This window comes from Ceratotherium simum, chromosome 15 (assembly GCF_057802395.1).
Source record: "Ceratotherium simum simum isolate JZ-2026a chromosome 15, ASM5780239v1, whole genome shotgun sequence".
NCBI classification, from domain to species: Eukaryota; Metazoa; Chordata; class Mammalia; order Perissodactyla; family Rhinocerotidae; genus Ceratotherium; species Ceratotherium simum.
The window spans coordinates 28,050,415-28,066,012 of record NC_141914.1 but is presented as its reverse complement, the minus strand read 5'-3'; the positions used below and the strand labels follow the sequence as shown (position 1 = coordinate 28,066,012).

The 15,598-nt window shown below is 53.7% G+C and overlaps 1 protein-coding gene across 1 annotated transcript; it reads right to left on the bottom strand.

Moving 5' to 3' along the window:
- Positions 1–5,502: 5,502 nt before the first annotated feature.
- LOC147915153 (palmitoyltransferase ZDHHC19-like) lies at positions 5,503–14,894 on the bottom strand. Its single transcript, XM_087440157.1, is given in 10 exon segments — positions 5,503–5,610; positions 6,237–6,441; positions 6,784–6,869; positions 10,041–10,054; positions 12,296–12,377; positions 12,379–12,403; positions 12,795–12,967; positions 13,394–13,533; positions 14,066–14,187; positions 14,533–14,894. Coding segments are annotated over 10 exon segments (1,182 nt in total). The 5' UTR covers positions 14,760–14,894.
- Positions 14,895–15,598: the final 704 nt, after the last annotated feature.

Genomic DNA, 15,598 nt, shown 5'->3' with positions numbered 1-15,598 from the left:
TTCAGCCCCAGTGGTAGCAGGTGGAATCTGCCAACGGATACAGCCACAAATGCGCCGGCAAAACATTACTTCATCAAACACCACGAGAAACCAGAGCAACAATTCAGAGCAGAAGGAACATGACACTTCTCCAGAAACTGACCCTGAAGTCACAGAAATTTACAATCTCAATGGCAGAGGATTCAACATAGGTGTCATAAAGAAACTCCATGAGTTACAAGAAGACTCAGAAAGTTCAATGAGCACAGGAATAAAGCAGGTATAAAATTAATGAGAAGAGTTAATACTTCACCTGAGAGATGGAAACTAGAAACAAAAATCCAAGCAGAAATTCTGGATATGAAGAACACAATAAGTCACATAAGAAATAATCTAGAATTCTTAATAAATAGAGCTGACGGGGGCCAGCCCAAAGGCGTAGTGGTAAAGTTGGTGCACTCCACTTCGGCGGCCTGGGGTTCGCAGGTTCGGATCCTGGGCATGGACATATGCACCGCTCATCCAGCCATGCTGTGGCAGCATCCCACAAACAAAATAGAGGGAGATGGGCACAGTTGATAGCTCAGGGCTAATCTTCCTCAGTGAAAAATGAAGATTGGCAATGGATGTTAGCTCAGGGGCCAATCTTCCTCAGGAAAAAAAAAAAGAGCTGATGTTTGCAGGAAAGAATTAGTGATTTAGAGGATAGACAAATAGAAATCCTTCAGGTGGAGGAGGAGAGAGAACTGAGATTTAAAAAACAATGAAGGAATTTTTCAAGAAAAATCCGACTCAACTAGAAAAAGCATCCTAAGGACCATAGGTATTCCACAGGGAGAAGAGAGGGAGAAAGGAGCCGAGCGTTTCTTCAAAGTAATAATAGCTGAGAATTTCCCAGGCCTCAGGAAGGAACTGGACTTACAAATACATGAAGCCAATGGGACTCCTAATTACATCAACGATAAATGAGCTTCTTCGAGGCACATAACAGTAAAACTGGCAAAAGTCGATGACAAAGGGAGTGACGTCAGCATCCTGGCGGAGTGAGCTCTTCCCTTAGACTCTCCCTGCTGAGATACAATGGAAAGGACACTCATAAATCAACAGAGACATTCAAACAACACAATAGATGTCTGAGAGACCCATGCAGCCATATCTCTGAACGTGGAGGTGCAGGACTGCCCGGGAGGCAGTGGAAAGAGGTAAGGGGAATCTCCTCTACCTCCCCCACTGGCAGACACCTAGGGCGCAGGAGCGCTTGCAGCTCTGAGAGGAGAAGGGGGAGGCGGCAGTCATTCGTGGGAATGCCTTCGCTCTCTGAGTTGCCTCCCAGCCTGTGGGACAGCTCCACTCTGAGGAGGCTAGGCAATCACTGGGCCGTATTCACCAAGCTGAACATCCCAGGAGGCAGAGAGTGAGGACAGAGCAGGAGCTCCTGCGGGCATGTGCACAGGAATGAAAGCGCCCCTCCCCACCTGGCACACAAGTACTGTTGGTCAGCCAGAGCAAGAGACCCCGCCAAGGCGCCGGCACACATATGTGTAAATCAGCGGCGTCCAGCAGTCAAATGCAGATAGGCTCCGCCAGCATAACTTCCAAAGGACAGACACAGCTGCCAGGGAATGGGCAGGCTCGGAATACACAGGTCCTGCCACCACCCAGAGGCAGAAGGTGGAATTTGTAACCTGATACTACCACTCTGGGATGGATCAAATCCACAACAACCAATAGTATGAAAGTGTATACTAAGACACGAGACCAGAAGTAAAATGACAAACACCCAGAAATCAATCCTGAGGGCACCGCTATTTACAATCTAAATGACAGAGAATTCTCAATAGTTATTATGAGAAAACTAAAGAAGTTACAAGAAAACTCAGAAAAATTGTTCAAGGAAATCACGAACAAAATTAACGACCAAGGGGAATTCTTGACAGAAGAGATCGAAACTATCAAGAAACATCAATGAGAAATGTCAGAGAGGAAAAACACAATGACTGAGATAGAGAAAAATCTGGAGTCCTTAAATAACAGAGCTGAAATAATGGAGGACAGAATAAGCAATTCAGAGGACAGAAATATAGAAATGCTTCAGATGTGGGAGGAGAGAGAACTAAGAGTAAAAAGAAATGAAGACATTCTCCGAGAAATATCTGACTCAATTAGGAAATGCAACCTAAGGATCCTAGAAATTCCAGGGGGAGAAGAGAGGGAGAAAGGAACACAGAGCTTGTTCAAAGAAATAATAGCTGAGAATTTCCCAAACCTGGGGAAGGAACTGGAATTACAAGTAAAAGAAACTAATAAAATTACTAATGACACCAGTCTAAAAAGACCTTCTCCAAGGCATATATTAGGAAAACTGGCAAAAGTCAATGACAAAGAAATAATGTGAAGGGCAGCAAGGCAGAAGAAAAGAATCTACAAAGGAACCCTTAGCAGGCTTTGAGCAGATTTCTCAGCAGAAGGCTTACAGGCTAGGAAAGAGCAGAACGATACATTCAGAAATCTGAAAGGCAAAAACTTTCATCCAAGAATAATCTACCCAGCGAAAATATCCCTCAGATATGATGGAGAAATAAAATCTTTCCCAGATAAACAAAAGCTGAGGGAGTTCCTCGCCACAAGACGCCCACTCCTAAAAGAAATGCTCAAGAAGACCCTCATACCTGAAAAATAAAAAAAGAAAGGGTTGAGAAAGCTGTGAGCGAGGAGATAAATGGCAGACAAAAATGACCATGACTTAACATTACTTTAAAAATGAATTTTCATTTAATTAGCCATGACCAGCCCATAAGGATGGAACAAGAACACTACTTTATAAGTAGAAACATACTAAAATTTCCTCCAAGAAAATCGCTACCTGCTCCCTGACTTTCCCTGATAACACCCTCCCCTTGTCAGTGGGCCAAGGCCTGCGAGGGCTGTGAGTGAGATCATGGGCAGGTCCAGCAGAAATGGGGAGGAGGTGGAAAGGGAAAGTGGGTGCAGCTCAGCTGAGGCTCCAGCCTGGCAGGCAAGAATCTGTGAGGGGGGCCCAGCGCGTAGGGCAGGGGGTGTGTGGGGGATGTCAGAGGAAGGGGTGCACTAGGTCCCTCTTAGTCCTCGAGAGCAGAGGAGCATGAGGCAAGGGACTTTCCTAAAGAAACCGTACAAATCTCTGCCTTGGAGGGACCAGCAAGACCCAGAATCTACGTCCGAGAGCAGGAGGGGTCATGGCCGCCTTTGAGAGTCTGGGGAGAGAGAAGTCTTTGCCTAGTGTGGAGACCGAGACCCAGGCTGTTGGGGGAGATGACTCACACCTGGCTTAGGACTTGGAAGGCTCAGCCTGGGACTGGGTGAGTGGCTTGTATAGCTGGAGGCAGGGACCCAAGAGCTGCCACCCTGATGACCAGCCACCCAGCTCTTATCCTGGCAGGGAGGCAGAGGGACGGGCAGCAGGGCAGGGTGGGACTAGGCCTCACCAGACTCTGGGGCCTGGCCTTCCCAGCCTCCTGCAGAGCTGGGGCTCCAGCAGGTGGCACTCCTACACTCACCCCATTCCATGAATATGCCCCTCCAGGGCTTGGCCCACGTTCCTGGATGCTCCTCCGATGAGGCCCAGGCCCACACCACCCCCAGCACTCCCATTTAGGAGTGGGCCTGAGAGCCTCTCCTCAGTGTTGGGCAGCCTGGGCTGAGCTGTGCCCTCTGAACACACACAGACGGGAGACCCACACAGATTTCTGTGCCACATGCACACCTGGGCTCAGGGGCTCAAAAGGCCTCATGCCCCCCTGCCCTGACCATGCGACCACGGACTGCGGGCTTCGCAGACAGATGAGGTTTCTTCAGCTTGACTCATAAATGCAAGCCCCAAGAATTGTAAGGGTGGCCACTGAAGCCAGTGAAAGCAAGGCCCAAACTGGGCTGCCTTTCTGCCTGTCAGCGAATATCCTGCAGCCCTCCCCAGAAACCCACGGTTACCCCTCAGTTGAGCAGGATGAGAGCTGAGAACAAGCTTGCACCCCAATGGAGCTTGGGACTGGGGAGACCTGGCACCACGGAGAAGGGAACACAAAAGAGCTGCAGTTCCTAGGGTTGAGCGAGGCTGGCCAGGAGCCCAGGGAGCCAGAGCCAAGCCCTGGGTGAGGCTGGGCCTGGACACAGCGGGCCTGAGGCCACCACAGTCAGGGTGGGAGGAAGAGGGAAGGGCAGCCTCCACTGGGACCGTTCGTGTAGAGAACCGGAGCCATGGCCTGCATCGGAGGTCACCTACCTCCCCAGTCTGGGCTGACACGCCCAACGAGGAGCTCCTGCCCCAGCACACAAGCTCGGGCGTGCACGCACAGGCACACAACCTCCACGGGCCCGGGGCTGTTCATCTGGCCCTTCAGCCACATCCTGCCCTCTGGCCCTCACCATATCCTGCTTTCCCCTGGACACAAGGGGGACAGGAATCAGTGTGGTGGTGCCCATCCTCACCTCCTAAGGCAGCAGTTCGGAAACTTCAGGGTGGCAGCATCACACCGGGCACTTTACAAATATTCAGATTCAGATTGCAGCCCACCCCAACCCCGAGTTTTGGAGTCGGAGCCTGGGGCCCAGGAATATGAGAAGGTGGTCCTTGGAGGAACACAGGGTGGTCTGTTAGCAGTGTGAAGGAGAAAATAACCAGAATCATACTGGCTGCATACACTGTGTGCCTACTGTGTACCTGGTGTTGCATGAACCACCTGATTTCATCCTCATAGGACCTGCCAGGAAGGGACCATTATTTCCTCCTCTCAGCCTCACTCACTGCCCATTGGAGGATTCACCGCTTGACATGGTTCCCTCCTCCTCTCTGCCCATACCCAGAGGTCTGCTGGCTCCCAGAGTCTAGGACACCCCACCCCCACCGCCAGACACAGGACTAGAACCGGCATCTGACTCCCCAACAGGAGGGAGTGACCAAGGTGAGACCCACTTGGAGGAATGATGCAGGGTGGACTGTGATGGGGAACACCCCACTCCTCCACTTCACTGTCTTGAGGCCGCAGGAGGGCACACTCCTAGCTGGAGGGCCAGCCCCAACCCATACAGGAGCCTCCTGTGCTGCCAGGCTGGAGCTGGCCAGGCTGGGCGAATTCCCAAGCAGCGCGCGCACCCTGCAGTCAGACAGGGTGGCCGCAGGGCAGAGGCCAGGACTTGTCTAGGCCGACATCCAGGCACTGCCGGGTTTTCTCTTCCCTCGTCTCCAGTCCTCGCTTTGGTTGTTATGGTTTCCCCGTTTGAAGGATGAGAGAAATGTTCAGTGTCTTGCACAAGATCGCAGAGCCAGCCAGTATTGAACCCTGGCTGCCCCCGCCCCGGGTCTTTGTCTCAGCCCCCAGAGGCCCCCTCACCACCCCACTCCCTTGATCCCAACACACAGTGCAGCAGGGCAGCTGTAGGAGGCAGGCAAAGGGTATTTAATGGGCTTTCAGGGGTCTCGGCAGTCCGCCGGGGACTGGGCAAGGATAGGGCTCAGAGAGCCTCCACGTGGGGCTCAGGAGGTGAGGCTCAGGTGCCGGGTCTCCTGGCATCTCCGGGTGCAAATGGGTGAGAGGCAGATCGAGCCTCCTCTGGGGCCTGAGCGGCAGGGGCCACACTGCGCCGGCCGGCGTGGATCTAAACACAGAGTGGAGGAGGTCAGCTCTCCAAAGGTGCCGGCCCCACACCGCATGACCCACCAGCTCGGGAGCAAGAAACTGTCCAAGGTGCCACCCCCACAGGCTGAGCCAAGGGAGTGGGCAGGCACCACAGAACTTCACTGCAGGGGCCCTGCGGGCGGGTATTGTGAATTACCTTCCCCGCGGCAGTCCTATAGCTCCACTGCCACCTGTTTCAAACATTGAGCTTCAGGTTAAAAGTTGCCCGCAAATAAATGAATCCACCCCCCAAAATGATTGCGCACTGGCCTAGTCTCAGTCCTCATTCATGGTTAAGGAAACTGAGGCCCAGAAAGGCTAAGGGACTGGCCCAAGGCCAACCAGCAAGTGAGTGGTGTGGTCTCTTCCCTTTGTTTCTCCAGGGACCCCTGGTGTAGTCTGCAGGCCTGCGACTCTACCTTCAACGCTCCGCTGGCCTATGATCCGCCGCCCTCCAGCTCGGAGTGTTCCAGCTTCAGCACCAGCGAAACATGGAGGGGGGCTTTCCCTAAACCTGTACAATCTTCAGATGCCCTTTCCCAACACGACGGGCGCCTGCACATGTGTGGGCACAAACACACACACACCCACACACACGCCCCTTACCTCCTGGAGGGCTGCAGCCTCACCACTCCCAGGGGGATCCTGCCCTGCTTGGTACAGATCCAGAGGTTGGACCTGGCGGCCAGACCCCAGCCCAGGGAGGGCTTCGGGAATGGGCATGGAAGGGCACGTCGGGAAGTGCAGGTTGCGCGTGGGCACCCAGTCAGGCCCTACCACTCTCTGCAGCCCGACAGCTTCGGCCATGTACCTGGAGAGCAACAAGCCAGATCGAGATGGTCGTGACCCTCCTTGCCTGGTGCCCCTCATCTTAGGGAGGACAAGGCCCAGCGCTCGTCACCACGGGGAGCTGGGGCCTGTCTCATCCAGGCTGCAATGCCCTCTACCCCATTTCTTGGGGCAAGAACCCACAGAGGCAAGGAAGTGGGGCCTCCAAATGCTCCCACAAGGCCCTGGGGAAAACCCCAAATCAATAGGAAGAGTGAGCGGAAGGACCTGGGAGCTCTGCTAAGGGGCCGGGCGAGAAGACCCAGCTTCACCCCACCCCACCAGCCCCAGGGCCACCACTCAGGCCTCTGGTTTGCAAACTCACTTGGGTCCCAGCGCTGCACAAAGTGTCCAATACCAGTTTTTGGCACAGCCAAGGTCGAAAGGGTTGTGTCCATGTCGGTATTGGTACTGGAGGGGGCGAGGGTGGGAAGAGGAGCTCAGATCCAGCAGGACTGGGCAGGCCGCCCCCACTGCCCTCCCTGAGCCGGTCAGCTCAGCCCAGGGCTGCAGCAAGACTCCAAGGGCGGGGAAGCCGCAAGGGTCAGCCAAGGCCTCCCCCAACCCACTTCCGAGGAGCTCTCTCCACGCAACCCCTCGCCCCGCACCCCCAACTCCTGCCGCCTCAGGGATCCCTCCACCACCTGGTATCCCCTTTGGCAGCATCCTCCCCCTCCATGTCTCCTTTGGCCACACACATCCTCCTGCTGCCTCCTTCCAAACATGCTTTCAGATCTGCCTTGTTCTATTAAGCTGCTGCAAAGACAGCTCCACACCCCGCTCCCCCTACTTCTCTGCTTTCCCACCTCTCATTACTTCCAAACTTGTGCCTTCACTGAATTTCACTATCTGGAACGGCAGTGCTTTCGGGCCCAGTCATATTCCCTAACCAAACTCACATGGCCCCGGAAATCGGGGTTCAAAGTCCTGAGCACCTAGTGCAGTAAAGGTCAAGCCGAAAGTCCAAGTCCTCTCCTGGACACACTTGACCCAGCTCTCGTCCTCCCCGCCCTCCACCCACCAGCCTCATCCCCTCCTCCTCCCCAGCGCAGGCCGACTCTCACCCCGACTTCAAGAGCCCTAGCTACAAAGTGCTGGTCACGACCGAAAGGGCCCAGGAGCACATCCGCCCACCACCAGCTCTCCTGTGTCCCACGCCCCTGTCACAAAGACATTGATCTTCAACACGATTCTCCACCAAAATGAGCCACAACCCCAGCAGGACAGCTGAGCCCTGGGGGAGGAAAATCAAGACAGCTCCAGAATGTCCCATTGTGGCCAAAACCAACACCAACCATTGTGAGATTTTGAGTTCTGTGTCCTTTATGGTGTTTAAAGCATTTAAGGGAAACTAAAAGCTTAAAAGACTTTGATTAAATTTACATTCAAAATTTCAAATTTAGAGGAATATATTTTCATTCATCCGATGTATATGGAGCATAGGAAAATGCTGATTGTTCAGTGCTTCAAGGAATGATAGCTGTTGAAGGAATTTGTAAGAACTGACTAATACAGTAGAGCACCGTGCTCCCCCACGTGGCCCCTCTCAGCTGGGAACGGAAGCCAGCAGCTCTGAGCTTCCCACACTGTCCCCTCTCACTGGCTCCAGACCCGGGTCTCCTGCTCCCATTGCGAGTCTCCAACGCCCTCACCCCTCCACAGGCCCAGAGCAAAGTGGGCGTCTTCTAGTCCCGTCTCCTGCCCAACTCCCTGCTGCCCTCATTCCTCTGCTCTCTCTGTTCTTCCCCAGGGTTTATGGCATCAGGCTTCTCTCTCTCTCTCTCTCTCTCTCTCTCTCTCTCTCTCTCTCTCTCTCTCTCTTTCTTTCTCTCCCAAAGCCGCATGCATTCCTTTGTCTGCAGGTTCACTCGTTTGCTCATAAATATTTTGAGGCTTCAACAATGTTCCGGGCACTGCGCTGGGGACAGAGGACACACCATGAATAACAAAGCCAGTCGTGACTTTCAGGGTGGAGAGGGCAGCTGGGGGTGGCAGAGCAGCAGGGAGAGGGCATCAGCGAGAAGAGCAGGCAGCCTAGGGCAAGACTCCACGGTGCAGGCCGAGGAGCATCAGCCAGGAGAGCAGAGGGAGCGGGACCCCGAGAGCCTGGGGCAGGGCCATGGCAGGTGCGCCTGCTCCACATGGGGCTGTGTGCGGCCAGGAAAGATCAGTCTGAGGACTGCCCGCTGGCTGTGGCCTCGTGGAGAGCGCAGCATCACCGTGACAGTGAGGACAGAGGCTGAAGTGGGATGAGGAAGGTGAAGAACGATGCTAGTGAGCACAGCCAACTCTGTCAGAAACTCCGGCTGTGCCGAGGGGAGAGTAGGACAGTTGGAGTGGAGGCCTGTGACGTTAACGGAGATTGGCTTTGTTTGTAAGATGAGAGAGACATGAAGACGTGGCAATGATGGTGCCAAGGAACGGTAATAATAACAACAACAAAGTCTAGGACACTTACTTGTACCAGCCATTGTGCTATGTGTCTTACACATATTGACCCATGCGGCCTCCTTTTACCGATGGGGAAACTGAGGCACCAGGTGGCCAAGCAGTACTCCGAAGAGCTCCATGCTGGCCTGTTGTGGAGCTGGGAAGTGAATTTACATGGTCTGGCTCCAGAGCCCTTACTATGAACCACTAAGCAAGTGGCCCAGCAGAAGCTGCGGTCAGGGGATGCAGGCGGGAAGGGAACGAAGTGGAGGTGTGTGAAGGATGCCTGAAATGGGATCTGCAGGTGACGGGAAAGAGCCCTGCCTGGTGAATCACAGAGTGCAGACCCCAGTCGGGCTTCTTAAGGGTGGAGACCCCGGACTGGGAGAGCCCCATGTGGAGCAGTGCAGGGGGGGCAGGGGTTAGGTCCCGACCCGAGGCTGAAGAACCATAGGATGTGGGAAGGGACAGTGCTGCCCAAGAGAGGCTGAAATGATGGACTGAGGATGGAGAGAGAAGGCATGCAGACCACAGGGGGCTGATGAGGAAGGGATGAGCAGAGGCGTCACAGGGGAGCTGTGAACCAAATACGGGGAGCAGCGATGGAGTGGTGATGGGAAGGATGGGAGGAGGTGGGCACAGAGGGCTCCTCTGTCCTTTCAGCTGCCTCGGTGTCTCCAGCCCCTCCCTCATCACTGTGGCCCACTACAGTCTTCCTAAAAAAGCCTTTCCTCAAGTCCCTGTCCTGCTGAAGGAAACCCACGGCAAGGATCTCCACTTTTACCACTCCACCTGCCACTGTAGCGGAGGGCCGAGACAGTGCAGGAAGACAAGAAAAAGAAACAAAGCCAGACACGTTGGAAAGGGAGAAATGAAACTGTCCTTATTCACAGATGACATGAATTTTGAGGTAGAATCAACAAAAAGGCTACTAGAACTTATAAGTCAATCTAGAAAACTTCCAAGATCCGAGACAAACATACAAAAGTCCACTGTATTTTCTAACAATAATAAGCAAATGTAAATTCAATTTTGCAAAAAATTTATAAGAGCACAAAAAACAAGGAAATACTTAGAAAACATCTAACACAAGGTATGCAAGCTGTATATGCTGAAAACTACACAACACTAAGGAAAGACATCAAAGAAGACCTGAATATGGAGAGCTATCCCATTTCGTGGATTAAAAGATCAATACCGTTAAAAAGTCCATTTTCCAAAGCGGTCTATAGGTTCAATGCAATGCAAGTGAAAATCTCAGCAAACTTAGTTCTAGCAATTGACAAGCTGATTCTTAATTGATATGGAAAATCAAAGGAACTAGGATAGCCACAAGAACTCTGAAAAAAAGAACAAAGTTGGAGCTCTCACATTGTGTCATTTCAAGACTTCATAGAAAGCTACCAGTGAAGATAGTGTGGTAGTGGTAAAAAAAGAGACAGTTCAGAAATACACCCACATCTATATAGTCAATTGATTTTTGAGGAATGTGCAAAGGCAACTCAACAGAAAAAGGACTGTCTTTTCAACAAATGCTCTTGGAACAACCCACACGCAAAACTATCAGTCTTGACTCATACCCTGCTTCATATCCAAAATTTAACCCAAAATGAATAGGAGGCCTAAAGAGAAAACCTAAAACTATAAAACTTCTAGAAGAAAACATAGGAGAAAATCTTGGTGACCTCGGTTTAGGCAAAGATTTCTTAATTACAACACCAAAACACAAGCCATTGAAGACAAAACTGAAAATGCACTTGATCCAAATTTAACACTTCTGATCTTGGACAAACACTGGCAAGAAAAGAGGGCCACAGGCTGGGAAAAGACTGCAAAACACACAGCTGAATCCAGCAGATAGGAAGAACTCTTTAAATTTAATACTAAGAAAACAACATAATTTTTTGAATGGGCAAACGATTGGAACAGACATTTAATCAAAGATATACAGATGGCAAATAAGAACATGAAAAGATGCTCAACAGCATTAGTCACTAGGAAGATGCAAATTCAAACCACAATCAGATACCACTACACGTTTCTTAGACGAGCTACAACGGAAAGTCAGAAAACAAAAAAAGGTGACAATGCCAAATGTTAATGAGGATGCAGAAGCAACTGGATTTCCCATGCATTGCTTTTGGGAATGCAAAAGGGTACAGCCATTTTGGAAGACAATTTGGCACTTTCTTATCAAGTTAAACATTCAGTTACTGTATAACCCAGCAATGCCACTCTTAAGAAGTGACCCAAAGAAATGAAAACTTATCTTCCCATGCCTGTACACGAATGTTTATAGCCACTTTCTTTATGATCACCAAAACCCAGAAACAACTCAAATATCCTTCAGTTGGCAAATGGATAAGTAAGCTGTGGTACATCCATATGAGGGAATAGTACAGAGCAAGAGAAAGGAGGAAAGAACTCCTACGGGCAGCAACGTGGAGGAATCTCAAACGCATTATGCTAAGTGCAAGACACCAGACTCAAAAGGCTAGGATTTATCCACACGAGACTCTGGCCAAGGAAAGACAAGAGGGATAGAAGACAAATCAGTGGTTGCCAGGGGCAACAAGTATGGGGAGAAACCGACTACAAAAGGGGCTTCAGAGAATTGTGGGGGGTGATGGAACTTTTCTAAATCTTAATTATGGAGGTGGTTGCAGAACTGGATGCATTTGTCAAAACTCCTATAACTGGGCACTAAAAATGGGTGAATTTTACTCCATGTTGAAAAAAAGAAAACCTGTCCTGGCTTCCAGGTTTCCACCGCACCAAGAGAAGGCTCCAGCTGACTTTCGTGCCTTTTCCATCTGGCCCGAGCCCAGCAGTCCATTTGATTTCCCATCCACTTTCTGCTCCAATTACAACTGTCTCCTCAGCATCCTCAACATTCCACAAACTTTCCGGCTTCCTGCCTTTTGCAAGCTCTGCCCTCACCTGCAATGCCCTTCGCTTCTGCCTTCTGCCCCCAAACCCTCTACACCGCGGTCCTCTCTGAACTCTCCATTCCCTCTGAGTCTGCGCTGCACAGCACAGGGCAGGCCCTCTCTCAATGTGCACGGGCGTCGGGCGGGAGTTTCTCTGACTTCAGCTTCCTTATCAACAGGAGCGCAGGATGGGGCCTTGCTCACCTCCATGCCCGGCCTTCAAAATAATGGACGCGTGGCCTAGCACTCACTAGGCCCTGGACGCAGTGCACCTGGGAGGGAGAGGGACCCCCGAGCCCCTAGAGGAGGTGAGATCTGAGCTGAATCTGGGCCTCAAGGCCTCACGAGGCACCTTCAAGGGAGGTCAGGCCATGAGGACCAGGGCGGGGGAGAAAGGGCGGAAAGTGTGGAGGGCCTGAAGGCCCAAGGTGACTGCCCAGAGACCGCTGTCGTGGCGCCCCCAGAGACCCGCTGCACCTTGTCCTCGTGAGGAGCGCTGGGCGGTGCTCACCGACCTGGCCTTCATCAGCAGAAGCACCAAGAGAGGCACCAGGAAGCCGGGCGGCGGGGACCACTACGACGATGCTGCCCACGAGCCAAGGAGCTGCGCCCCAATGGTCCTCCCGGCCCGGCCCTCACCGCGACTCCGGCCCTGACAGACCCGCGCACGACCAGCCAGTCCATCCTCTCCCCACCCACCAACCCCTGGTAAACCTCACCCCACCCTGCCCACCTGGTCTCCGTGCCACCCTCAGCGCCCTCCATCCAAGACCCCGCCAGGTTGCCCACTCCGCGCAGTGCCTCTTAGCCCCACTCATCACCCAGACCCCACCACCCTCCCCTTGTCCAGACTGGTCCTCCCCAGGGGGTTTCTCTCTAACCCCGCCCACCACTCGCCCGCCGCCGGGACCCCGCCCTTCGGCTGTCCCCGCCCTGCCCACTGCTCCCCAAGTGGACCCTGCAGCCTGGCGGATACGCGATGACCTTGTCAATGGAGAAGGGCAGGTGGCTGGTGCGCAGGAGGAAGACCATGCAGGTGACAAGCATGGAGCCCAAGTACAAGCACAGGCACAGGAGGAGCAGGATGAACAAGCCCAAGTTCCGGTGACCTATGCAGTTGTTCACCCACCTGCAGTGGTGGTCGAAGTCCTGAGCGAGAGGGAGAGGGGGCAGCGTTCCGGACACCAGAAGAGGACAGGTCAAGCTCCCCGGGCCAGGCCTACAGCCAGCCGTGGGGCCCTTGGGCATCTAGTGTCAGCCAGCCCTGGGGTAGGACAGAGGTGCCTTTCCTCCCCCTGGCCTGACCAGGCTCAGCATAGATGTGGATGCTCCTGGGCGTGTCAGCACCTGGGTCGGCAGGGGCCAGCCTCCCAGGACAGGTGCAGGCAGGGAGGCAGTGAGCTGCATGAGTGACCAAGAGTGGCTGGGAGTTACTGCCACCCTGGGCCTTAGCAGTCCGGGAAGTGGTTTGAGGCCTGCTGCTGGTCCCCTGTGCAAGTGGGCCTCCTGGTCCCAGGCAGGTGCAGAGCGGGTGGGGGTGTGGGCCAGAAGGGGGCAGATGAGAGGGGCGCTCACCTCCACACAGATGTTGCACCAGGGGCAGTGGTAGGTCCGCCGCGGGCGGTGGAAGCCGCACTGTGGGCACCAGTGCAGGCGGAAGGCTATGTGCTCCGCCCAAACCCCAGGCACCGTCCTGGGGCACTGTTCGCTGGAGCCTGGCATGGGAAGAGGATTGGGCAGCAGCAGGAGCCCCTCATCACACTGCTGCCGCCGGGGTGAGCGCCGCCCCGCAGCATCACTGGGCTCAGGCAAGGAGGTGTGCAGGGGAATCCTAGTCCGCACTGAGGAAGCTGACCAAACTCAGAGAGGCTGGCAGTCCAAGGGAAGGTAGACTTCCAGCCAGAGGAGTTCTGTGAGAACACAGGCCTTTGGAACTGTCATTGATGTAAGGAGTGTGTGCAGTGGGAAGGAAGAAGACACAACTGAGTGGTTGCCAAGAGCTGGCTTCTCTTCCCAGCCTGCCCTGGCCTTGCCTCCAAGGCAATTGGAAAGCCTCCAGAATGCTGTCGTACCGCATCTCGGTGGCTTGGGAATGAAGCAACAGAAGCAGGGCCCAAGTGAAGGGGATGTGGGGTGACGGGGTCTTGAGGCCCGAGGAGGGGACAAGGGAGGAGCACTTTAGGAATCATCCCTGCATGCAGGACCCTTTAGGTGCTACCTCCTTCTCCCCGGGGCCCGAGAGCTCACCTTGGTGCAAGATACCAGGGTCGGAGATGTTTAGAAACATGAGAATGCCGAAGGTGAGGACGAAGAGTGGTCCTGTGAGCATGGGAAAGGCCCACTCCCCATTCTGGGCCAGCCATCTGCAACTGAGACCAGAGCAGGACTCAGCGCTGATCCTGGAGTCCCAAAGCTCCTCAAGGACTCACTCCACCTGGTCAGGACTCACAGACCTCAAAGCCTGCTCTAAATAGCCAGGGCAGTGACAGACCCAGAGAGGCTCCACCAAATGTCACCCAATACTCCTAGCCACCAACAGCTCCCAAAGTCACCAAGCACTCTATGCCTCTGTGCCTTTGCACATTGGTTCCCACTGCCTAGACTATCCTCCCTTCCCTGACGCCTCTTCTGCACTTCCCCTGTCCGGACTCTCATGATCTGTCTTCCTTTCTGACTCTCTGTAAGAAACCTGCCGGCTTGTGTGGGAGACTCACGGGAAACCAAAGAAGAGTCCGCTGACAGCGACCAGCAGGACTCCACTGAAGGCAGCGAGCAGGCTCGGGACGAGCCAGGGAATTGGGACCTGAGGCGGGGGATGGCGCCCCTCCGTGAGGGGCTTGCCATCCTCCCAGAGCCGCATGGCCGGACCTCTGGTGCCCACAGGCTCCCTCCCTGATACTGGCTCCGAGAGCCCTATGTTCCCAGCGAACGCTGAGGCCATAGTGAGCTCAGAAGCCACAGCCCAGGGTGGAAGGCAAGAAGTCCCAGTGTGACATCACAGAGGACGAGGAGAATGTGGACTAGGGGCTCTGCAGCCTGTGACTGTCACTTCCCACAGCAACCACCCCACCCCCACCCGTGCTGGGGACTGAGAGGTCCTGCCCCTGTGAGCTTGGCTTGCACACCACATGAGATTACACAAACACATGGGGAGAAGGAGGGGATTCCAATCACCCTCTCAGGCAAAGTGCCCATAGAAGCCAACAGTGCTCATTGCTCATCTGTCTGCAGTTTTTCCTTTGGACTCTTTTAAAATTATACTTTGGGGGAGGGGGCAGCAAAATAATTTCTGCAGGCTTCCTCATTTCCAGGCTTTTCATGACACAATTCTGGTCGATGAGATATAAGTGGATGTGTGTTCAGGGTTTCTAGAACAGCTTTTGCCTTCCTGATAAAGGGGGAAAGGACACAGTTGGCACAGCTCTGTTCCTTCTTCCTGTCTTGAACCTAGATGTGCTGGCCCGGGGGGCCCCTTTGACCCGTTAGCCAGCCCCTCAACAAGCTACACAGACAACATGTGAGGACCTTGTTGAGTCACTGCCCCAGCCTTGACTCCTTCCCCCTGAGCTGCGTATTATTTGAGAAAATAACTGGCTTCTCTCTTACGTGCAGCTGACAGTTGTCATTCGTTTTAGCCACTGAGCGTCTGAACCCCTCTGTGTTTGGAAGATTCCCCCAACTGGGACCCAGGGGCCACCAATGAGCCTCAGAGCTGCTACCACCAACCGCCTGGGGAGTCTTGGCCGACAGGCAGCCGCCGCACTCATTTTCAGAGCTCCT